At 38.6% G+C, this 26,260-nt stretch overlaps 2 protein-coding genes across 2 annotated transcripts in view; one reads left to right on the top strand and one right to left on the bottom strand.

The window, feature by feature from the left end:
- Window positions 1–16,632, top strand: part of AXDND1 (axonemal dynein light chain domain containing 1) — a 94,518-nt gene extending 77,886 nt beyond the window's left edge. Inside the window, exon 27 of the transcript XR_005556029.1 lies at window positions 16,547–16,632. The gene's annotated coding sequence lies outside the window, so the exon portion shown is untranslated. The remainder of the gene's footprint in view (window positions 1–16,546) is intronic.
- NPHS2 (NPHS2 stomatin family member, podocin) lies at window positions 2,987–23,922 on the bottom strand. Its single transcript, XM_039337178.1, has 8 exons — window positions 23,622–23,922; window positions 20,912–21,015; window positions 18,790–18,862; window positions 16,594–16,676; window positions 14,787–14,990; window positions 9,565–9,620; window positions 4,120–4,198; window positions 2,987–3,433 (listed from the first exon to the last, which is right to left on the bottom strand). Exons 1-8 carry the CDS (start codon window positions 23,902–23,904, stop codon window positions 3,164–3,166), a joined length of 1,152 nt encoding a protein of 383 aa, XP_039193112.1. The 5' UTR covers window positions 23,905–23,922; the 3' UTR covers window positions 2,987–3,163.
- Between the last annotated feature and the right edge of the window lie 2,338 nt (window positions 23,923–26,260).

Genomic DNA, 26,260 nt, shown 5'->3' with positions numbered 1-26,260 from the left:
GCAAAGTGGGGTGGGTCCTTACATTGGCATGTACCTCTGTTTGAGATGCAAATGTATATTCAGATATCTCAGCTGCCAGTTGCTGTCTGGTGTGAGGAGCTGGCAGGCAGGCTGTGACGTTGAATGTAGAGGTGGGAACTTTTCTGTCTATTCGCTGTAAGTGTGGTATCCCAAGACTGATAAATAAATGAATGAACATGGGACTAATTTAAAAACTGACCTGAAAACTGAAAGATAGCCTGCTATTGAATGAGAAGGCTCCATTTCAACTTAGTTGAGACACAGAAATCCCTTTATTAATGAAACTCTATCAGGACATATTTGAAGGTAAAGAACACATGTACAGTATGTGAGCTCTTACAAGCACTTTTGGTGGGCTCTTTTCTTTTAATGCTTCTACTCCTCTCAGGAGGCAAAGCTGGAGAAATTATCACCCAGTACAGTCTATGCTGATTTTAGCTTTCTTTTTAAAGGAAATGCAGGTTTCAAATTAATTTAACTGATTGTCTCTCCCTCTCTCCAGATATATCTTCTCTAACTTTTTAAAATTAAATTAGAAAAGAAAGACTAAATCACAAAACAATGGAATCACCTGACAACCCATAGTTGGAATGTCTCTCATCCTGCTGATGCTGTCAAATCCAGTTGCCTCAATAAAGCAATGAAAAGATGGACAGGGATGTTCAACCTTGGCAAGATCTGTGGACTTCATGCTGGCTGGGATATTCTGGGAATTGAAGTTCATAAGTCTTAAAATTGCCAAGGTTAGACACCCCTTGTCTAGGATAAGCCTTGAGAAATCATTATACTAAAGAATCTTAGTATTTCCTCTTCTCTGAGCCTACTATGTAGAAGGAAACCAACTTCCTCCTTTTCTTCTTTCAGCCTGACACCTTACTAGTGAGTTCCTAAACGAGTCACTCTGAACTGAGGAATTGGTTTACTTTTTAAATTGCTTTTATTTTCCAAAGAGAGAAAAAGATCCTCATTGGTATCCTAGTTTGGAGAGAAGGAAAGACTCTTGCTGGTCAGGAGGCACACTCGCCCTTGCTGTTCAGCTGTGCAATTTTACCCATATTTTTCTTTCCTTCCATCTCTTCCTTTTGTTAAATGAACTAAGCCAGACATGTCAAACACAAGGCCCGGGGGCCGGATGCAGCCCGTGAAGTGGTTTCATGTGGCCCGTGAAGCCATCCTGGAAACAGTGAGGGAATGGCCCCTGCTGCCTTGGCCCTAGCCCAGGCTGGCTGGGAGCCAATGTACAATTTTGTGGTGGCCATCTATGCTGAAACGCATTCAGTCTTAGCTCCACAAGGCCGCCTGGAAACAACGAGGAACCAGCCCCTGCCGTGTCGGTCCCACCCCCTGGGTGCATGCTGGGGAGGTGTCACCCTTTGTGAGGAATGAAGAAATGCACCATCGCCTAGAAGTGGCCAGCAAATGGCCCTCGCCTACTTCACATATCCAGCTTGATGGGCTCTGCCCTGATCCCACCCCTTTCTGCCAGAGACCCTCAGATCTGTCCCACTCCTGCCCAGGCCCCCACAGGCACCCTTGACGCGAATGACGTAGAGCTGGCCATGCCTACCCAGTAGGCCACACCCACTCCATCCACACCCACCCAGTAGGCCTCACCCACCCTGGCCACACCCACATGGCCTCCCGAGGGCAACTGCAGTGCTGATGCGGCCCTCAATGAAATTGTGTTTGACACCCCTGAACTAAGCCAAGTTCCATCACACCCAAGATAGCAAAAGAAGGATAGGTGTGCTTTGTACTATTTTTTCTTATTAGTCTGATACTGTGATAACACAGAAATGAGATCAGAACACTGGATTTTGTCCTTATATTCACCTTCCTATCTTCCCTATTCTTGTTGGCAGCAAGTACCTAAATCAGTTTACACCATTTGTCCCATCCCAATCAGGGACACCTATAGTTGGTCTGTACCTGTAAGTCAATTTCCTCTTTCCTATGTTTTTCATGGGTTTTCATTTTGAATCCAGTCTTACTCCCCCTCAATTCTTCCTATTCTTTTTTGGATGATCCCTAGCTTCCTTTTTTTCCATCTTTATTAGTTGACTCCTTACAAATGCTAACATCACAGTACTCCAATGCTTTTTCTTATTTTATATAATTCATCTGAAGTGTGTTTTACTTTAGTTCTGCAATAAACAATTGACTACATTTCAGATCTTTTGTGATCTTTGCAGATAACTGAGATTTTCTGTACACAATCATGCTTTAATGTTGCAGTATCCTGTAGGTATGTGTGGTTTATCAGTTTATACGTATTTAATATGCATGTATGTTTGTAAATGAGCATACTTCATAACAAGAACTCATGATATATGCCAATTCTACACCAGTTTTACTGGATCTTAGTTCTTTCTTGGTCCCAAATCAAAATGATGTTGTTAATTTATCAAGACCTAGAAACTATAATGTTTGATGTAACAACTCTATTGTACACGTTATGATATTGCCCAAATGCTAAAATCATTCTTGAATACTATGTTCTGGTTGCTGTCCCACGTCAATCACAGGAGTGTTTAATAATTTTTTTTGAAGGAGGAGGAAGGATCAAATGAATTACAGAACCAATCAATCCAGGGTTCTTGCTTGAGGCACAAATTACTAGCTTTACATTATCATAATTTTGACATGTGAAGACCTACAGCCCTTGAGAGTTCTGTAAATATGGGAAAGATGAGAAAAGAGAAGATAACAACCAACAGCAAGATGAATGGATGAATTCAGTTTCAACAGCAATGAATATACAATACCATTGTGAATCCTGATAGGCCAAGTTGAGAATAGATCATCCTGGAAAATGCTATGTGATTGCTAAGAATATTTCTTAGTAATAATAATACATTTTTTAAAAAATAAGTAAATGTAACAGATTTTACAAACATACAACTAAAATTTTTAAACTCTACATTAAAAATGATGTATATATTAGTCAAATACATAGAGTCTCAGAGGTAAATTCATAAGTCAGGATTTACAGCACCCTGTCATTTGTATCCTGAGCGGGTGAGATCTGACTTTGATAGCTTTTTATTTGATTGCTATTACTGTCTGAATTTTAAACAGAAGACTTAGTGGTGAATTGTATCAGCGACAGCTTGAAACCATGATCCTTTGAATGCTACTATTTCTATAACATGGGAGAGTCCTTGCCCTTTGAAGTTTCTGGATTATTGTCACAACTTGAAGGGGTGTAGCCAGTGGATGTTTGATTTACTGCAACTGAAAGGCTCAGGGGGTCAAAGGGTAAAGGCAGAACAATGGTTGGAGGTTTTTCAGAAGACAGGTTCTGCAGAGTGTGAAGATAACGGAGCTGGATAGCAGCTGGTGTATGGGACAATATCTCAGCTGCTATCTTCAGAGATTCAGAAACAGCTTTTTCACCTTCAGCAGCAATCACCTACAACACAAAGGCCATTTGAGAATTGTTCTATGATTTCTATAACCACATTACTGAGATACTGCCTTTCTTTAGCCTAAATTAGAAAGAAAAAGTATGCTCTGCCCTCTATACTGTGAGATGCTGTATTACTTTGTCCAAGAATCATCTGCGATATTTAGCTTAGTCCCAATTTTGTCCAGTGTTCAATAAAAATGTCTTAAGAACTGTTCCTATACATAGCACAGATTCTTTTAGTTCTTCCCCTTCAGCAATTAACTTCTATTCCTGTGGATGTAGATTATTTATTGCCCTGCATATTATTATTTTTTTTGTTTCATAGCAAAATAAGCAAGCAGTTTCTCAGGAACCTGGTGACTAAATTCACCCCAAAAAGTAGGGAGATGAAGCAGAATGTGCTGTCTTACAAGTTATGAAAAGCTCTAAGATCCATAGTAATCTGAATTTGGAAAGTAAGCCATGAATCATGGAGACTAGTCTATGGGAGGTTACTCACACTTTCCATTCTTCCCCTCTACTTATTTACTTACAATTAATATTATTGTATGGGCTGTCGGCCTCCTCAATAGCAGGTTTCTTTTCCTCTGCTCTGCCACTCCCACTGAAGGCCACCAGAGGAAAAGCATTTTTTCTCTCCCCTGCAAGTTCCTGTAATAAAAATGTACATGGGGAGGCTGCTGACTTACCTTCACTTTAGCATGACGCTGAGCTTCTGCTTGTGCAGATAGTGACCCCTGAAGTTCAGCTGGCAGCCGAATGTCTTTACTGAAATAAAAATAGGAAACTGAAAGAAAGGCTACTCTCCAGGCCTAGAAACAATAGAAGACGCCTGACATCTTGAGTAAGGTGACCAACTTTTTTACAATGAAAAGGAGGACACAAATAAATTGAAGAAAAAAATATCGTAAATAAAAGAAACATTTTATTCATTGCAACAATAATACAGACAACTTGCATGTGCAAAGTTTGCCAGCCGGGTGTTTTGGGGCGCTCAGCAGCAATTCCTATTAGCTTTCGAAAGCCAATAGTGGGAGTAGCACAGCTCATGCAAAAGTTGAAAAACAAAACCATCAAAAAAAGGTGCCGGAACCCCATTCTGAGTGTTCTATGAGGAAAAAAAAAGCCCTGCAGATTAGTCTTCAAATATCGAAAAGGAGGACATGAAGGAGGACACTTTTTGAGGGAGGACAGAACATACAAAAGGAGGACTGTCCTCCCTAAAGGAGTACGGTTGGTCACCTTAATCTTGAGAATATATGTACTTTTGGTTACTATTTTTTCTTCTCGTGGACAATGATAAGCCATCTGATTTAATTACACCAACTTAATTCAGCTTTTTACTTCCAAGACAAATCTTCGGCTGATAGGATATTTGTCCCAGGTGCTGCCTATAAATCAGCTCATTTGGAGTTTCACTACCATTATCTCCGTACCATGCCAATTGGTTTCTTAACCACATTGCCTGCTTCAGGAATCAGCTTGGGGTCCTAGAAAAAGCCTGCCTGCCCTGGGTTGATCCATGGATAATTTGTTTTGACTTCTATCAGGTTTAGAAGTGAGATCCATTCTCATAAGAGATCAACTCTGTATTATTTACACATACACATTTTCTTCAAAGATAAACTTTTATTCATTAATAAAGAAACTAACATTGTAGCTAGGCTGTCTTTTTATTTCTTTTGCTCTTACTAACAACAGTCCAGAATCTCTCTCAATAAATTCTTTATAGGGAGGTTTGCCCAAGACTGCAGAACTGTGTCCTTCCATGGCTACTTGGGACTATATCCCCACCCAACACTATTCCCAGTTAGATTAAGGAGATTAAGGAGGCTATCATTTTGGAGAGCTGATATTCTTCTCCTAAGTCCTATCTTGACAGTCTCCTAGTTATCTTTTTTGGCAACACTAAGTGTGATATACCCCAAGGGACCACATTTTTTTTGAATTTTATGGGACCCTCACAGACATATACTCCAATCACTTTATGCCATATCTCCAAAGCTCAAATGCAATTTTACTGAGATTTGCTACATCCTCTCCGAAATCTCTTTGGTCAGTCTTTGGAGGTTCTGTCCTATGATCTCATTTACTATGATCTTACTTTGAAAAAGCTGAGGATAGGGGACCAAGGATGGTCTTATTCTATTTCTGAGTTGAAAATAGACTTGCAAGGCCTTGAATTCATTGCTCTTGCTCCCTTTTGCTCCCTCTTAGCATTTTACACAAAAAAGCTGGCTGGCTGGAAAATTCTGGGAGTTGAAGTCTGCATATCTTAAAGTTGCTGAAGTTGAGAAACTCTGCTCCAGAGACTGAAAGCAGCTTCCAGTTCACATAGACAAAGGAAATGGAACATGGAACTAATTAATGTATTTCACAGATGCCTTCGCTGATTAGTTAGTTTGTTCATTCAATCAATCAATCTTGGTCAAGGGATGGTCCTAGTATTCTGAGTGTCTTATTTCTAGTAAAAGTTGTTAGTTGTAGTTTTTCTGACCATTCACTTTCCATTCTAGATAGAGATGTCAGCCAATCTGTCACTGCTCTTAAGACTGCACAGAGATTGAAAACAGATTACAACAAACTTTTTTAAAATCAAATTTAATAAAAAAAACCTTAAACAATTGCATAACTTTTTCAATATTGCAGAAACACTTCATATCTTAAAGACTTGTTACAAGCATCAATTCTTATATTGCTGGTTGTATTCATAAACACTATACAATGGAGACTCATCTAGAATTAGTTCATGCCTAGACTCGCAATATAGCAAGGACCAACTAAAAGAATATGCAGGCTTTGGAATTCCCCAGCACTCTTCATTGGAGACATTATCAAAAATAATACAAAAACAGAATGGAGAAGAGGCCAGAAAATTTATAGCCAAGGATGGTGTTTCAGTTATGAGGTGTGCAATTCAAAGCCAGGGTAAATATTAAGGCAGACTGAATGTCAATGGAATATAACAACAACAACAACAATGTTGGAAGGGACTCTGGAGGTTATCTAGTCCAACCCCCCGCTTAGGCAGGAAACCCTATACCATTTCAGACAAATGGCTATCCAGTCTCTTCTTAAAAACTTCCAGTGTTGGAGCATTCACAGCTTCTGGAGGCAGGTTGTTCCACTGGTTAATTGTTCTAACTGTCAGGAAGTTTCTCCTTAGTTCTAGGCTGCTTCTCTCTTTGGTTAGTTTCCATCCATTGCTTCTTGTCTTGCTTTCTGGTGCTTTGGAGAATAGCTTGACTCCCTCTTCTTTATGACAGCCCCTGAGATATTGGAACACTGCTATCATGTCCCTGCTCGTCCTTCTCTTCATTAAACTAGACATACCCAACTCTAGCAACCATTCCTTGTATGTTTTAGCCTTCAGTTCCCTAATCATCTTTGTTGCTCTTCTCTGTACTCTTTCTAGAGTCTCAACATCTTTTTTACATCGGGTGACCAAAACTGGATGCAGTATTCCAGGTGTGGCCTTACCAAGGCATTGTAAAGTGGTATTAACACTTCACGTGATCTTGATTCTATCCCTCTGTTAATGCAGCCCAGCACTGTGTTAGCCTTTTTGGCAGCTGCAGCACACTGCTGGCTCATATTTAAGTGATTGTCCACTAGGACTCTGAGGTCCCTCTCACAGTTACTACTATTGAGCAAGGTACCTCCTATACTATATCTGTACATTTGGTTTTTCTTGCCTAAATGTAGAACCTTACTTTTTTCACCTTTGAATTTCATTTTGTTAACTAGTACCCAATGTTCAAGTCTGTCAAGATCCTTCTGTATCTTCTGGAGTGTTGGCTATTTCTGCCAGCTTGGTGTTGTCTGCAAATTTGATGAGTTCCCCATCTGTCCTCTCATCCAAATCACTGATGAAGATGTTGAAGAGCACTGGGCCCAGAACAGAGCCCTGGGGCACCCCACTTCTCACTTCCCTCCATGTAGATGCAGTTCCATTGAGGACTACATGCTAAGTATGGCGGTCAACGAGCTACGAATCCATCTGGTGGTGATGCTGTCTAGCCCACTTTTTTCTATCTTATCAAGTAGAGTAGGTTGCGATCTAGTTTATCAAATGCCTTACTGAAGTCCAAATAAATTATATCCAGAGCATTCCTCTGGTCCAGTAATTTTGTCACTTGGTCAAAGAATGCGATAAGATTTGTCTGGTATGATCTGTTTTTGACAAACCCATGTTGGTTTTTGGTAATGATTTTGTCTGCCTCTAGGTGTTTGCTGATTTGTTGTTTGATTATCTTTTCGAGAATCTTCCCAGGTATTGAGGTCAGGCTGATAGGTCTGTAATTTCCTGGGTCCATTTTTTCCCTTTTTTGAAGATGGGAACTACATCAGCTCTTTTCCAGTCCTCCGGTAGCTCCCCAGTGCTCCAGGATCTTTGAAAGATAGTTCAATGGTTCTGAGATCACATCTGCCAGTTCCTTGAGAACCTTGGGGTGTAATCCATCTGGTCCTGGTGATTTGAACTCGTCTAGGCTGGACAGGTGCTCACTTACCATTTTCTTGCCTATCTTAACTTGCATTTCTAATCTGTTTTTTAGGGAACTGTTTTTAATAGGTTGGGCTGTTTTTTCTCTTTGTGTAAGGACAGATGCAAAAAACGAGTGAAATAGTTCTGCTTTCTCCCTGTTGCTTGTCACCTTCTTGCTACTTTCTCCCACTAATGGGCCAATCATTTCCTTGACTTTTTTCTTGTTTTTTACATGTTGAAAGAAGCTTTTTTTGTTATTTTTGACTTTTGTCACAAGCCTTAGTTCATTTTGAGCCTTAGCTTTCCTCACTTCATCTTTGCAGGCTTGGGCTATTTGCTGATATTCTGCCTTAGTTATGTGCCCCTCTTTCCACTTGTTATACTTGTCCTTTTTGTTTTTCAATTTATCAGAGAGTTCTTTATGCAGCCATGCTGGGTTTTTTTGAGAGCTGTTATTTTCCTTCTTTGTTGGTATTGTGCTAGACTGGGCTTTTATTATCTCACTTTTCAAAATTTCCCAAGCTTCTTGAGTTGTTTTCCTCTTGAGGATTCTCATTCATGGAATCCTTCCCAAACTCTCTCTAAGTTTATTGAAATTAGCTCTCTTGAAGTCCAAGACTCTAGTTTGACTGTGTTCTATTGCTTGTGCTTGCATAATGTTGAATTCCAATATTGCATGATCACTCCCCCCCCCCAAGGTTCCTGTGGCTTCAACACCTTCTATCATTTCATCCCTGTTAGTGAGAATTAGATCCAATATGGCTAATCCCCTAGTTCCCTTCTCTACTTTTTGGGAGACAAAGTTGTCTGCTAGGTTTGTCAGGAATCTGTTTGATTTTCCATTTGGTGCAGAGTTTGTCTCCCAGTTGATGTCAGGGTAATTAAAGTCCCCCATTACTATTGTGACGTGCTTCCTACATATCTTAATTAACTGATTAGCAAAAAGTTCATCTATTTCCTCTGTTTGGTTGGGTAGCCTATAGTATTCACCTATGGCAATGTCATTTTCCCCGCCTTTTATACTGACCCAAATGCATTATTACCACTAATAATTATAATATTCCTGTCTGTTTCCATCATGGGTAAAGCTCAAAGAGCCGAGGTGGTGCAGCAGTTAGAGTGCAGTACTGCAGGCCACTTTAGCTGACTGTGTTCAGCAGGTCAGCGGTTCAAATCTCACCGGCTCAAGGTTGACTCAGCCTTCCATCCTTCCGAGTAGGTAAAATGAGGACCCAGAGTGTTGGGGGCAATGTAAATATATATATATACATTGCTTACTGGTATACACCGCTTAGAGAGTGCTTGCACTTAAAGCGGTATATAAGTCTCATAAAATAAAATAAAATAAAATAAATAAAGGCTGTGGATTTTTCTAACCTCTTGCCTAATGAGGATTCTGGAAAATGCAACTCTCAAACAAACCATTATGTCATTTTTGTTGATCCTAATAAAATCAATCTAACAATGGATGTTAGATTTCTTCATGAACTGGCTTAATCATAACTATATTATAGGCCAATATAGAAAGAATGTATAATACTTGAATGGAAAGTTACAAATTGTAGCTAATCAGTAAAGATTTCATTCTTTTCCTCACCAGATATTTAAACATTTTTTTGATTTTACAGTGTACAGATTTCATACCTACATTTCTGTCAGCTCCACTTTGATCCCCCACTGACAGGTAATGGCATCCACAGCCACCTGCATAAAAAGAAAAAAGGAGGTGGTATTTATATGGCTGCCAAAACTCTTTAAATAAACATATGCAATATTATCATAGACCCAAGAAACTACAGACCAATCAGTCTAACATCAATACCTGGGGAAATCCTGGAAAAGATAATCAAAAAACAGATCTGCAAACAACTAGAAGCAAAGTTACAACCAGTAGCCAGCATGGGTTTGTCAAAAACAGATCATGCCAAACCAATCTCATTTCATTCTTTGATAAAGTGACTAAATTAGTAGACCAGCAAAATGCTGTGGACATAGTATACTTAGACTTCAGTAAGGCATTTGACAAAGTAGACCACAACCTGCTGCTTAGTAAGCTAGAAAAAGGTGGGATAGACAACACCACCATCAGATGGATCTGTAGGTGGCTGACAAACCGTACTCAACGAGTAGTCCTCAATGGTATTACACCCACATGGAGAGAGGTAAGCAGTAGGGTACCACAAGGCTCTGTCTTAGGCCCAGTACTCTTCAATATCTTCATTAATGACTTAGATGAGGAAATAGATGGGCCCCCCCGCTCATCAAATTTGCAGATGACATCAAACTGACAGGAATAGCCAACACCCCCAGAAGTCAAACTCAGGATCCAAAAAGATCTTAACAAACTTGAACAATGGGCCCTATTCAACAAAATGAGTTTTAATATGGAGAAAAGCAAAGTTTTATATTTAGGCAGGAAAAATCAAAGGTTTAAGTATAGATTAGGTGAGACCTAGCTCAAAAACAACAACTGTGAGAGGGACCTTGGAGTCCTAGTGGACGATCACTTGACTATGAGCCAACAGTGTGCAGCAGCAGCCAAAAAAGCTAATACAATACTGGGTTGTATAAACATAGGCATAGAATCAAGATCAATGAAGTACTAGTGCTGCTTTATAAAACCCTAGTAAGACCACACCTGGAATACTGCAGCCAGTTTTGGTCACCATACTACAAAAAAGATGTTGAGACCTTAGAAAAATTCAGAGAACAACTAAAATGATCAAAGGCCTGGAGACTAAAACATATGAAGAATGGCTGCAGGACTTGGGTTTGGCTAGTCTAAAGAAAAGAAGAAACGGGCAACATGATAGCAGTATTCCAGTATTTGAGGGGCTGCCACAAAGAAGGGGGGATGAAATTATTCTCCAAAGCAGCAGAGGGTAGGACAAGAAACAATGGTTGGAAACTGAAAGAGAGGAGCAACCTGGAATTAAGGAGAAACTTCCTAACAGTGTGGACAATTAACCAATGGAACAGTTTGCCTTCATAAATCATGGGCACTCCATCACTGGAGATCTTTAAGAAAAGGCTAGACAATCACTTGTCTGAAATGGTATAGGTTCTCCTGCTTGAGCAAGGGGCTGTAGTAGAAGACCTCCAAGGTCCCTTCCAGCTCTATTCTATTCTATCTTAACTCTCCAACAAAATTGGTTTAAGTAAAGTGTTAACTGAGGCTATATCTGAGTTAAACGTTTTGTGACTCTGACTGCCAAGGCCAAAGCATCTTGTGTCCATTCTCCATCCAAGAGGAGGTGGTAGAAAGTTGGAGTTGTAAAGAGAATTTACTGGCTCATCAGTTAATGGGTTGCCTTTGCAATTTTTATTCTTGTGAGTATGTCATAGGCAAGGCAAATTTTGACAAACTTAAAATTGGGATCAGCGTTTAAGCAAACAGAAGTACCTTATATTATATAAGCTATGTTATGGCTTAATGCAGCGGTTCTCAACCTATGGGTCGCGACTCCATTTGGGGTCGATCGACCATTTTACGGGGGTCGCCAAACAATGCGATCCACCATTTCCCCCCCTCAGGGGGCACCGCCGCGCATGCGCGCCACACATGCGCGCGCCGCGCATGGGCGCCGCACATGGTGCCGTCGCGCATGCGCGGCGCGTTCATGTGATGGGGGTCATCGTCACACAAACGTTGAGAAACGCTGGCTTAATGTGATATTAAAATTTGATCCTTCAACTGAAATCAGAATTCGCTTTCTAGGCTGTCACTGAAAATAGAGAAGCATAAACTGAAAGGAAACTGGCAGTTGAAAGGAAAAAAACTGATAAAAGGCTTAGCTCCCATTTCCAGTTTCCTCTCTTGTTCAGGGAAAACAAGGCATAATTTTTTCCCCTTTTTATTTTAAAAAATGAGTCAATAGAGCAACTTAATAGCATTCTTTATCTAGGTGTAAGAAGCAACAGTGAGAACCGAACACAGAACCACTGATTGGTTCAAAATTGGAAAAGGAGTCCGGCAAGGCTGTATACTGTCGCCCTGCCTATTTAACTTATATGCAGAGCACATCATGAGAAAGGCAGGGCTAGATGAATCAAAAGTTGGAATTAAGATTGCCGGGAGAAATATCAACAACCTAAGATATGCAGATGATACCACTCTAATGGCAGAAAGTGAAGAGGAACTAAAGAGCCTCTTGATGTGGGTGAAGAAAGAGAGTGCAAAAGTTGGCTTGAAACTCAACATTAAGAAAACCAAAATCATGGCATCCGGCCCTCTCAATTCCTGGCAAATAGATGGGGAAGAAATGGAGGTAGTGACAGATTTTATTTTTCTAGGCTCAACGATCACCTCAGATGGGGACTGCAGCCAAGAAATTAAAAGACGCTTGCTCCTGGGGAGGAAAGCTATGGCAAATCTAGACAGCATTCTAAAAAGCAGAGACATCACCCTGCCAACAAAAGTGCGTATAGTCCAGGCCATGGTTTTCCCAGTTGCAATGTATGGCTGTGAAAGCTGGACCATAAGAAAGGCTGAGCGCAAAAGAATTGAGGCCTTTGAACTATGGTGCTGGAGAAGACTCCTGCGAGTTGCTTGGACTGCAAGGCGTTCAAATCGGTCAATCCTAGAAGAGATCAACCCCGACTGCTCTTTAGAAGAATACTTTGGCCACCTAATGAGAAGGAAGGACTCACTGGAGAAGAGCCTAATGCTGGGAAAGATTGAGGGCAATAGAAGAAGGGACGACAGAGAATGAGATGGCTGGATGGAGTCACTGAAGCAGTAGGTGTGAATTTGAATGGACTCCAGAAGATGGTAGAGGACAGGAAGACCTGGAGGAACGTTGTCCATGGGGTCGCGATGGGTCGGACACGACTTCGCAATTAACAACAACAACAACAAGTTTTCTCTGAGACTGAATCTTGGCTCCCTCATCATCAAAGGAGCTCACTTAGAGCAAGGGCACGAGTGAATTTACTGCTTAAATGTAAAAAAAAAAAAAAGCTAACCAACTTCCTTAGCCTTAAGTATTAAAATATTTAAGGCCAATGTTATACCCATGTTCTTATGTGGAGCTGAAATTTGGGGCTTAAATATATATCACTATCACTACTAGAAAACTATAATGACAATTTCTTAAAGGCATCTTGGATGTGAGTAAAAGGACTTCAGCTGTTGCAATCAGAGCTGAGTTGTGAATTTATGCAATTTGCCCTTTGTCCAAAATCAGGAATATAATTATTGATGCAGAATTAATGCTGTGGAAGCTGACAGACAAAATTAAAACCGAAAATTTCAATTAAAGACTTTTGGGGTTGTACAATTGACAAATTATACCAGGAGCTCTGGCCACCCTGTCTCTTCCACAATCGGAAAACAAAATAAAAGATTGCTGCACAAAGAATTTTGGATATAGAAGCAGAGAAAGATATAGCCATCCTCAGATTGGCACATTGTAATGAATGACAATATAGGTAGTCCTCAACCTATGACCAGAACTGAGTCCAAAATTTATGTTGCTAATGAGACAGTTGTTAAGTGAGTTTTGCCCCATTTTATGACCTTTCTTGACAAAGTTGTTACGTGAATCATGCAGTTGTTAAATTAGTAACACAGTTGCTAAGTGAATATGGCTTCCCCACTGACTTTGCTTGTCAGAAGTTCACAAAAGGTGGATCCCATGACCCCAGGACAACTGTCATAAATATGAACCAGTTGCCAAGCATCTGAATTTTGATCACATGACCCTGGGGATGCTGCAACGGTCATACGTGTGAAAAACAGTGATAAATCAGTTTTGTCAGTGCTGTTGTAACTTCGAACAGTCACTTAGCAAATGGTTGTAAGTTGTACAAATGTATCTTCAAATTTCCAATTACCGATAGTCCTCCATTTGCAATTGAGCCCAAAATTTATGTTGCTATTGTAAGTGAGAAATTTGTTAAGTGAGTTTTGCCCCATTTTATGACTTTTCTTGCCACATTTGTTAAGTGAAACAATGCAGTTGTTAAATTTTGGTCACTAAATGAGCTGTTGTAAGTCGAGGACTACCCGTATTTAAACACAGCTATTCCTAAACATTTTAGGATGGTATTTACTCCAACAAGATTTGAGCAATTGGATACAATGGTTATATATGGAAGAGTTAACCAAGCCCTTTAGAGTGAACATATGTGCATTTGCAGAGCTTCAGAGACAGCAGATATAATGCATATATCATCTGAATGTCAGTTGTATAAAAAAGAGAGAGATCGGTATCTTGGAGTGCACACTAGAGGAATGATCTAGTAAATAAATGAATAAAATATTAAATAAAACAACATATTTCATTTGCAGACAGGATTTTCTTTTTCAATTTCATTTGTTTCTTTTAGTCTGTTTTTATATATGGTTTTACTAATGTTCTGTGTTTTATATTCTGTATTTTGATCTGGCCTAGTGGCCTAGTGGCTAATCAACAATAAACTATTGTTATTGCTTTTGCTTTCTATTAAAAGCTTCTGTTTATTTGTTTCTGTATTTATTTAAATAATTTACTTAGCTGCTCATCTTGCTACTGTGATCTGGTTAGCTTAGAATGATTGAAATAAAAAAAAAGTATAATTCAAAATAATTTTAAAAAGAAGTTACAACAACAATCTTGTTTGTTATAAAGTAGGATTGCAATAAATGACTCTGGGAAATTATTCAAAGTAAAAGCCCACTATTATTGGCCTATTTGAATATATATTGGTCAAACTTAGCAATGCAATTCTTACAAATTTGCATCTTTTGAAATATCTTTCAAGAAAGAGAAACTGCCCAATAACAAGGGAACATTATTTTACTAATGCCAATTCATTTATTACAATATAAATATTTGTGATGGTTTTGCCCATCATGCAGAGTTATCACAAAATCCTCATCTTGCCTACCTTTATTTCCTGGCTGATATTCTTTCTCTCCATCAGAATGTCAGTGAAAGTCCGATGTGCCAGCAAGCGCTTTGTGATAATCTGTACTAGCATCTGAACTGCATTAGAACGATTAGCAAGGGTGGTCATTAGGAGAGTAACATTCTCCATTCGATAGTAGCACACAGTGTTTAATTCTAAAACAGCCATGTCATTGGTGATCACCTACAATAAATAGAAGGCATTACAGGTGATCTTCAATGTAATAAGATGACGAACGGGCATGGTAGTAATTTTGTCTGTCACTGGAAAGAAAGAAGAAATCCAGGACCTACAAAAATTGGGCAATGTTGTTACTGTAGTACCTGGGCTAGTAAGATTACAGGAATCTCACAAGATAGGTTAATAACATCTGCATGGCATGTGTTTTTGTATGGAGAAATGGTAAGGCACAACCATGACAAAGTTTCTCAAACTTATGTAATTAGTTCATCTTATGGTCAAGGTATCAGCTGTAAACTTTTGATTGCCAACAATGGATTCATTGATTTGATAGAATTCAGAATCATATTACTCTGAGTATTTTGTAATTAAAAAAGTGGAAAACAATTGAGGAAAAGAACACCTGTGCACCTGAACAAAACACAAATTGCCTTACAAAAAACTCATCATGGTCTCAGCAACAACCTAGTTCCAGGCCAGGGAGCCCAGACACATTTCTAAAGATTTGTCAAACTTGTAGGGTAGGAGCTGAATCTCACTGGTCAGGCAGAATCATGGACACATGTGGTTCTTCAAAGAACCAGGTCCTGTGCCATGAAAGTCCTTACAGGTGACAATCAGTACCTTGAATTGCACCCAAAAGAAAACTGGCAACCAGTGCAGGTTATGAACCATTAATGCACATGGGCATATCAAGTGTGGTCATCGCTGCATTTTTGGACTACTTGTAGCTTTCAGGTGGTCTTCAAGAGCAGTCAAACTGCAATATTCCATTATGAGGTGACCAAAACATAAAACAGTCTGAAGGGCTTCCCATTCTAGGAATAAAACACACAAAATGGACCTGTGCAGAGATCATCCTAGCCACAGCTGCCACCTACTCTCTTGGAGCAGTAGTTGTGAGTCTATGATGGTTCTCAAGTTATGCACTGGTCTGAAATAGGGAAGTGCCACCCCATCTAAGACTAACGGTGTAAAAAAGAGATCCAGGGGCCCAGCTTCAGGACTGAAGCTGAGTCTTTCCATCCAGACCTGAACAACATTGGGTTAGGACACTGACACTGGGAAAGCAAGGGTTGAGATGTACAATTGAGAATCACCTGCATACAGATGATACCAAACCCAAACTGATGGGTGACTTCACCCAGCAATTTTATGTAGATATTAAACAGCAGAGGCAGGAGCATGGAACCCTGTGACACTCCACAAGCAAGGAGATTGGACATATCCTCTCTTTCTCTGTTAATACTGACTGGAACTGACCACTAGGGAAGGAGAACCACCGCAATAGAATACCACTCATTCTCAATCCCCCCCTAGTCTGTCCATAAGGATACTGTGGTAGAAGGTACTCAAAACTGCTGAGCAATCAAAATGGCCGTAGTATCATATCCCGGCTTGCCAAATATCATCAAAAAAGTGTAATCATTAGAGAATCTATGTAACTTGCTATAAAGTATGAGAATCCTTCTGAATGGAGATTCTATGTAATTTCTTTCTAAAGTCTGTCTGCTTTGCAACTGTCTCATTTCTTGATTAATCCATGTGTTTTTCTCCAGCAGGTGAGTTAGAAGAGGATGAGTAAGCTGTAACTAAACTCACTTACCTCACAGAAAGGAATCTCTAAAGTTTTGAGACGAATGTCTATTTTGTGGTAAGTATCCAGACAAGGAAGGAGAAAAAACAAGCCTTTTAGGAGAAACAGAACAGCATGGAAATTACATGATAGGAATTAAGAGCATGCTTTTTGATGCTCATTTTATCAAGTTATCATATTGGGATTTTACATATAGAAAAATTGATGGTTGATCATCAAACACATTCTAACCAGTGATTTATGCATGCATTTGTGTGCATGTGTGTATTTCACCCAACATCAAATGACTTAAGAAATTAAGGTCGACTCATATTTGAGGAATAGTGGCCATTTAGGTTGCCATCACAGTCTCCTTTGTAGTGACCATGCATACCCTCCCTTTTAATAAAAGTAATAGTAGCCTAATGGAGATTGGAATCATTTCCCCCTAAATATTAAAAAAAATATTTGTGGATTTATGGAAAAAACAAAAAGAGATAAAAAGTTGTTATAGCCAAAATACCCCCATTAAAAGTCTGCTTTAACCTTCTGATTCCATGCCTAGTGACAAAAAGGAGAGTTAATCTCACAGTAACCATCTTAAAACAAAGAAACCAAAGCTAAAAATGAGATTCAGGAATTGTTTTTATCACAATTTGATTGGAGTTAAGGTTCCTATGTTTTGCTGTCTATATTTATACTACAGAAACTATCAACCATATTTTAACCAAATGTGTACTTGTTAGGTTATGATTGTTTGTCATGCAGACTCAGAAAACCGAGTTAAATAAGTCATGATTTACTTATTTAACTAGGGGTAGTTGCATGATTGTTAGATCTTCCAGTAACCTACCTTACCATGTCAGGCAATAGTTTGGTTTGCAGAAATGACTGTAATCTTTTTGTCCAGCTGATATCTTTATCAAATTATTTATAAAGATTTATGAAATGCTTTAAAATCTTGAACAGAAACAATAGTAGATTGGAGTAGTGGCCATCAAATCTTTTGCCTTAACATTTTAATACATTTTTGTCAGCTTCCAAACTTTTTTATTTGATGTTGAGGTCCTTGAGACATCCTCTCATTTTATTTCTTGCATTTTCAGCTGATCAATATGCCTAGGAAAACTTCTCAGAATTTCTATCTGTTGCAGATGCAGTGCTATGTAGATTGGCAGATCTAGTGTGTAATGTGTAATTAAGCCAAAAAGTGACCTTAATGCTATTGTATATAGCATATCACTTAGCACTGGAATTCTGATCCCAATTATCATTTGTAAACAAGGACTATCTGGAGGATATTTACCACAGAGGACACCACCATCACATTTAACTGCAAAAAGGATTTTTTTAAAAAATGAGGGGACTAAGAAAAAGAAACTGAGAAGAAAAGTGTAGAGAAGTTATTTAAAACCACAGTAACTGAAACTCCACAGAACTGTACTCTGCAATTCCAAGAAAAGGTCTGTAAAACTTTCTTATTGCATCTAGAAAGATGCAAGGTTTTCATAGGCAGAACAAAAAATCTGGCAAAATAATCTAAAGTGATGATAAAGAATGCAAACCCATCTAACAAAATGGGAAAAGAGTTTATGGAGCGGATGGCAAAAACATTAATGGAAACAATAAAAAATTATTTTAAAATGTTTGCTGTCTACCAAATCTGGGTCTGCAAAAATCCAGGTGATTACAGATGGCAGCAAAAAGGCAATGTTTCTCTGTATCTCGTTGCTCTGTACATTACAGGAAAAGATGGGGGCCTATACCTCCAAGATATATGTAAATGTATATGTAAAGAAATGTGTAACAAATATCCATTTGGGAACAGTGTTAGTTGCACACACAATCCTACATACTATCTTAAACTATCTGCCCTCTCAATTCGGGTAGTATAGAAAAAAATATAGGGATCACCCCATGGTAATGAACCTGGTTTAAGTTTCTATCACAAATAAAGTTGCCAATATTGTACCATTTTATTTACTAACTACCCTATTGATTAGATAATTCAACAGTGAGAATTAGCAGGGTGATTTTTTCACATGATGTTCACTATCTATTTTAGCACAACCCTAGTTGCACCATTGTTTCTCAAGAAGGTTGACACTGGTATCTTCGTTTACATCATCAGTGACGCCAACAGTTCAGTCTATACAGATGTCATAGCAAGCAGTGTTATATCTAACTTATAGTCCTTCAAAAATCTAATAATCTTTGTATACATACCAGGCCCTCTTGGCCTTCCATGAAGAATACGACCAAATCGGAATAAAACTGCTCTTTCATATTCTCGTACAATCTGTCATATAAACATGGAGAGAAGTAACAGAATTTGGGAGGAAGAAAAAAATGGAAGCAAATAGAGCAAACAATTTAGCTCCAGAAAGCTTTTAATATTGTAAACTGCTCAATACCAAGTGATGGAAATGTAAAGTGAGGAGAGGAATCAGCCTTGTACTTTTTTTCTGTTTTAACAGCTTATGGCAGCAGTCCCCAGCCTTTACAGCTTGGTGGCCCAGGTGTGGAGAGGGGAACCAGCCCACCACTTGTGCAAGTATTGCTGCATGTGTACTCCAATCTGCCACTCATGCAAATTGAGTTGCGCTCATGTGCACTGGCCCGCCGCTTGCACGGCTTGGTTCCGAACAGGCCATGGTTGGGGACCCAGGCTTGTGGGGTTTAATGACCTTTCTCCTCAATAGCCAAGCATTGTTACCATGTGCTTTTCTGGGTATGATAGTGTGGAATAGTCTACTACCTACCTATATATGTACCTACCCAACAGATACATGTTTTCATGCAATTAAAGTAACACTTAGTGGCTCTTAAGTTGGCTGGTCATGTGCAAGGAAAATAATTTTTCTATAATTTAAAATAGAATAGAAGAGGAAAATTTGGGAATCACAGGTGGTTTTCACTCTAATAACTAAAATTCTTTTTTCATGTGATGAAATTATATGAATTGACATTTTAGCATCATGTGGTTTGTTGTGGATGCTACAGGATGTTCTCATTGTTTTGGTGATATTAAATAAGAGATGGCCAATTTCTTTTATCAAGTAGAGGAAGAACCACATAGTGTAGAGTAGTATAGTGGAACGGAACGGAATGGAACAGAACAGAACAGAACAGAATCCAAGTGTGATTAGACATACAAGGAATTTGTGTGTACATGAAAAACAACAAAGTAATAATAATCATAATAATGATTCCAATAGAGAAGGTAGTGTAACAGATGAGAATGATAAAAGTAATATAGTCATACAACATGGGTAATATACTTAGACCAGTGGCGGGATTCAGCTGGTTCGCACCTCTTCAGCAGAACCGGTAGCTAATTTTTTGTTGCCCAGACCCAGAATGGACTTCCGGAAGCAGCATTCACACAGAAAACCGGTTGTTCACATATTTGAATCCCACCACTGACTTAGACATAAGACAGAATTATGGAAATTAAGTGTTCAGCAGAGTGATGGCACAAGGAAAAAAACTGTCTATGTCTAGTTGTTTTGGCATGCAGTGCTCTGTAGTGGTGTCTCAAAGGGAGAAGTTGAAACAGTTTGTGTCCAGGATGTGAGGGGTCCGTAGATATTTTCTCAGTCAGGAGAGGCTGACAAAACTTGGATAATTTTATTTCAGTTATAACATGACCTCTCGCAGTTTTTGTTTTGTAAAGATCCCAGTCATGTAAGTCAATGGAATAAGATATTCCCATAAAAATGTAAAGAAGTATATTGGTACAAATGAGTCATTCTATCAAATATGTTGGGAGATAAATGGCTCATAAGTAAAATGGGATTATAATGCCATTGAGCAAGAGTAATTATTCTGAGGTAAAGATAAAAATGAGCGCTGATTAAGGTGCAATGTCTGAGTCACATTTTTATCACCAAGTGTGAGACAGAAAAGCGGATTAGCCCTAATCTCTACTCCTGTATTTCCCCGAAGATAAGACTCGGTCTTATATTTTTTTGGGCTCCAAAAGAGGCAGCAGCGGCACAACAGGTGTCGGGGTGTGGGAGACCTGGCTGTGGTGGTCCTAAGGTAAGCAGGTAAGACATTCCCCCGAAAATAAGACCTGGGAATTAAAATTTGCCTCTGCCATCAATACATGAAATGTATTTAATATGTACTGTAGGTATGTTTATATGTGAAAGAAATATCCTTATCAAATAGGATCTCTTTGGCAGACATATTAAGACATAATACAGTCTAATTCATGATTTTATTCTGTGTATGTGAGTTGAATGCAAGGCTTGCTGCTGTACCCAATAGCATTTGGATGCATGGACTTTACTGATTGCTGTCTCTCACATGTATCAACTTCAATCTCTAGAAATATTCTTACCTTCATACAGAACCAGATGGAAATGGGAAATGTGATTATGATGAGAAGGAGTGAGAGAATGACAAGAAGCCACTCACATATGCCTAAACCTGGAGACTTTAAGCCTGCGGAAGAACAGATACAAGATATAGGATTCTCCTGGTTTCTTTAAATCTGCATGTGTTATTGGAAAAAAATACGTATCTGCTGACCCACATTATTTTGGCAATAAAGGAGATTATAGGAAGATGAAACATAGAACTAAGATAATATGCTCAAATTTCATCTGCAGATGAAAATAGGGACTCTTCTATATTCTAATTCAGAGTAAAGTTCCAGCATACATTTGATTTATTGGAAATTTTTCTCTGCTACCTACATATATTTTGGGTCTTTTTAAACCAACTTGCTTCCAGTTGACACTGATGAGGAATATCAACTAGTTAACTTGACTATGAGTTTAATCCTGTTATAACTGAAGGGCACCAGGTTGAGGAGGCTGGTAAATTCCTTAACATTTATGACTGTTAAAATTAATAATTTCTATTTATAACTCATGCACATAAGCAACATGCAAAAACATGATGCAAAAATGAGAACACTTCAGAATGGAGCTGATAGCTGCTTTGTACAGTCCTTTATCCTGAGATTCTGCATATAGCTGTTTATTTTTTTTTTAAAAAAATCTAAAATTCTTCCGAGAACAAGCAACTCCATGCAATAGTAGTTCCAAGTATGTGTAAAATAATCTATGGGTCTCTAAATGCTGATATCACTCTTAGTATTCTTCCTCCTTCATTCTTTCTTACATTCAAGATTTGCTTGAAACTTTATCTTGATGGACATCAGAGTTTAGTAAAAGGAAAGCAGAAAGTATGAAAGATGTGAAAAATAAAGCTTGCATGCAGGCAGACCTAGAGTTGCACCTCTATCTTCTATAACCAGCACAATTTTGTGTCAAAAAGCCAAATAAAACTAATAAGGGTTTTCCCCCTAAGTATTCTTCTCAGAGGTGAAGCCTAATCAGTTACAAATAAATCCTCTTTTATAAGCTCAAAATTAGGAATAAACCATTTTTATCATTTGAGGCCCTCTTGGCCATTTTTATCAACTATCATGAATTTCACATATCCTGGCAAAAGCAAGTACTGTGGAAATTGTAAACCAAAATATATGGGTGTTGCTTGTCCGTGCTCTAAATGAATATTTCATATAATTTGACAATACAATCAGGCATAACTGCCTTATCTAAGGAAAGGCTGTAATGCTATAGTAGAGTCCATGCTGTCGATACAGTGCTGGATATCCAGTTCAAACTCTGCCATCCCCAGCAGTGCTAAGAAAGAACTTTTATAACTGTTCCAATCATAAACGAAGCTGAGTTAGAAGAAGCAGTGAGATGGTTTGGTATGAGGGTTTTTTGTTTTTTTTTGAGAGTGATGCTTGTAGATTCTGCAGACTGGAATCTTGATGTAGATAAGTGTCTGTTTAGAAGCTAAATTCATTTTAAAAACAGAGACCAATGGTGGATTGCCAGGACCCAATCTACTTAACATAGGTCTTTCATTAGGCAGAAAAAAAATCAGCTACAATTTCAGCAGGGAACCTGTTGATATTAAATGATTCGGAATGACAGCAGGCAATTCCTGGAAGCTTGGCATTCTAACAAATCAACCATTAACATACAGGTAAATCCTACTTACATACCATTTAAAACCGATCCAGACTGGTAACACAGAGGGAGACAGATAAACAACCAGCAAACCACACTCTTCCACATGCTGATGATGCTACCTATCTTAATAATGAAACATCTGCAGAAATACAACCAAAGTCAGAAAACACCAATAACCTACGTATTAGGCTTCATCTGAATCTCTAGTGAATGTCTAACAGCTCACTGATCTCTAATTTCCCGTAGTTTCCAAGAAAAAGATTACAGAAGAAAAATTAAAATAGAAGCTGAGACCTACCAACCTGAAGCTTTGCACCAAGTTCTCTCAATGGAAGAAGAAACATATCAAAAATCAAATGACTATCACTTGAATTTGAGTCAAATTTGAAGTCTGAATCCTTCATGCCCCATTTTAAACACACCTAAACACACTAAATTTTGCATTCATTGAAACTACTGTTCAGAATTTTTGCTTAGGCTGTATACTGCACTGATATTTGCCCCTTAACATTGCTAGGTAGCTTTCGTATTTTCCCAGTAAACTGTTTGCTTTGAGGATGCTCATCTTAATAACTCTGCAATAATTTTGTTGATTTCTTTTCATCATGTTGTCTTGAAACCCAAAGCAACTAGGAAGCGATGAGGTTTACTACAAGATCTCCTCCCTTGTTAAATTTCATGACATATTACAGAAGTCAGTCCTTTTGCATTTTACCATTACCCAAGCTGATTGCTATCTGCAAAGGAGAGGACAGATAAATTCAATGTAATTTATATCGTAGTTTTGTCTTTAATTAAATATGACTTACAGGGTAGGTCTACCAGATCAGAAAACATTCAAGAGATAGACAACATTTCAATTCCTTGCTGTCTTCTAGTGCTTCCTGGATTTTAACAACCCAGATTAGTTTGCTTGTCTTTGTACCCTTTTCCTCAAAAAAGATAGTATGGATTTCAAGGATTGTAGATCTAAGATCTCTTAAAATAGGTTCTCTTCAGGGGATGGACTTGTCCAGGGGATGATTTACTGGTGTTGTACCCCATTTCTTCCCTTACCTTCCTCCTGCTTCTCACTTTCAAGCAAGGCCATCACCTCCATTTCTTCATCAAATGACACCACATCATCCACATCAACCACTGTGGAAGTATAGATTTGGTTGCCTGCTTGAAGGGTGCTTTTGGTATCCTTTTTAAATTTCTTCTGATTGGATTGCTGCCTCTCTTTGCTGGTTTTCTGTCTGTGTGCCATCTTCTCTTTTTTGTTCCCTGGAGATAACTTCTCTCTGCTTCTCCCACGTTTCTCCCTAGAAGAGCTCCGAGACCGTTTTTCATCACTCATTGTGTTGTCTGCACTGTAGAAAGCACCTCTACATGAGAAGGAGTGAGACTGTGCTGCCTAGAAATTTATGTTGCCAGAAGGGAGGGAGAGAGGGAGGGAGGGAACTACAATGCAAGAGAAGAATCTTCATTCTCAGGCAGAGAACTACTGGACAGTCACACCAGTCTTGAATTTCAGAAAGTATGGTGAGAATGGAAAGGTAGGCTGCAGCATGATATGGAGCAAACTGGGAATGCAAGCTTATATTGCAAGGAAAAAACATGGGCAAATTACTCTCCCCTTATTTGTATCCAGGACATCCAGATCTTACAAGATGAGGATATGATGGAACCAAAATTCTCTATAAAGAGCTGCTGTCCAGATCTCCTTCTAGAACAATTGCCAAATCAATGAATGCTAATGTTGCTAGTCTGATGTATAGAATCTAGACTATACTTTAGGAAATGAACTAAGTGTAATCTTCAGAATGTACTCACAGGCTGCATATCCCCTTCCCTCCAAGGGAATGCAATATCACTTAAGAGTTAGATAAACACCCGTACTTTTTATTATCATTTAGGTTATTATCTTTTCATGTATGGCTTTAGGACTTCTACTGCTATATGGAGCCTGCCCATCATGGTCATTAAGTCATGATGGTCATAAAATGGATCCCCACACAATTGATCCAATTTTACTATCTTTTTTGTGGTGGCCACTTCACAAGTGTGGCAGTCATAAAGTGGCAGCTATAGTTTGCAACGGACCAGTTTTGCTAAAAACTGGAAGTAAACGCTGGTTTTCAGTAAAAGCTTTGTAAAACACAGTCACATCAGTGACGGGCACTGCAAATGGCCATAAATGTGGACTGGTTGCTGAGTATCCACCATGTGATCATGTGACCATGGGATGAGAGTGGCAGCCACTGCTGGAACTTTGGAGCCAATTGTGAATACCCTGGGGAGGACCATCGTAACTTTGAACAGTCGCTAAGTAACCAGTTGTAAGTTCAGGACTACCTGTAATGTCCCAAATGATAGTTCCACCATTGTACAGATGGAAAACCAAAAACATTACACTTGTTTTCATAGCAGTGCTGCTGTGAAGTCACTTATTTATTGCTTGCTATGTGCTAAATTTGTGTTATCTAAAATAGTTTGAATATATTGTTTCTGCAATGTATATTTAATTAAAACTTGATACTTGAGAGAACTATTAAAGTGCAGTCTTTTGTATTTTATTTGCAAGTAAATCTCCCTATTATGGAATTACATATGATAATCTAGTGTACATAAATACACAGTCTTCTCTGTTCTTGACACCAGATATGTGTCTCAGGCAATAATATACTAAAGCAATGGTGAGAAAATCTGCTACAAATTGCTGAATTGAGGGCAATAGAAGAAGGGGACGACAGAGAATGAGGTGGCTGGATGAAGTCACTGAAGCAGTAGGCGTGAGCTTACATGGACTCCAGAAGATGGTAGAGGACAGGAAGGCCTGAAGGAATGTTGTCCATGGGGTCGCGATGGGTCGGACACAACTTCGCAACTAACAAACAAAAAAACCTCCCAGAAGACCAGAGAGGGAGGATGTTGGGAGCAACACTCCTGTGCAAAATATTTGAGGGGGATGAAGTCTCTCTGTTCAGGATGAGAACTATAATTCATTCATTCTAGCTATTTCCATTAAATTGAGATACCACTGTCCATGTGTAAGATTAGTTTTTTGGAAATTAGTGTTGTTAGTATGACTCTTTCTGAAATGCTGACGGTGAGAAGGAAGAAAAAGTGAATTTAAGGAGGCAATAATCCATGTTTTTCTTCCTTACTGGAATTCCTTTGTAATTAGAAATCTGTGTCACTAGGCTATTGTAAGCATAAGTATAAACAATTCATTTTTAACTCCCCAAGTACTTTGTTTAAAAACAAGTTAAAAAGGTACTGTTTTGATTTTTTTAAAAAAATGTTGGTAAACAATTCAACTGGTACTCATTTCATAATTTAATCAGAATATCAATTTAAATGGACTAAAGAATTATTTACAAATAAAGTGTAGCTGAGAGCTGAGTTATTATATCATGGGTTGTCCATAAATAGTCTATCTTACTGTCCAGCAAAGGATATATAATAGCTTCATATGAGATTAAAGATCCATAGGAATTCTCCTTTGGTGGGGCTCTTTCTCTTTTGATGACTATTACATCAATTATTACTATTATAACAATTTTAAAGGAAAAATGAGTAGATAAACTGGGGAATTCCAAGGGCTGAAAGCTGCACTTGTTCTGATCATGTAGTTGGTGTTTTTCATGCTTCTTTACATGGTTGAATGTATTGGAATGTTGAGCTTGTTACATTTTCATTTTATTGCCTAG

This window comes from Crotalus tigris, unplaced genomic scaffold (assembly GCF_016545835.1).
Source record: "Crotalus tigris isolate CLP2741 ecotype Arizona unplaced genomic scaffold, ASM1654583v1 scf7180000017668.6805642782:7212621, whole genome shotgun sequence".
Classification (NCBI taxonomy): Eukaryota; Metazoa; Chordata; class Lepidosauria; order Squamata; family Viperidae; genus Crotalus; species Crotalus tigris.
Note: the sequence above shows the minus strand (reverse complement) of the source record. Positions and strands in the feature narration are given on the sequence as shown.

Bases quoted from the DNA above. Each gene is read 5' to 3' on its own strand.
- NPHS2 (XM_039337178.1), bottom strand. From the start codon at position 23,904: ATGAGTGATGAAAAACGGTCTCGGAGCTCTTCTAGGGAGAAACGTGGG. The intron at 18,863-20,911 runs GTAAGAATATTT...TTTATATGACAG, and splicing joins CCATCTGGTTCTGTATGAAG to ATTGTACGAGAATATGAAAG. The intron at 14,991-16,593 runs GTAAGTGAGTTT...TATTTATTGTAG, and splicing joins TAGAGATTCCTTTCTGTGAG to GTGATCACCAATGACATGGC.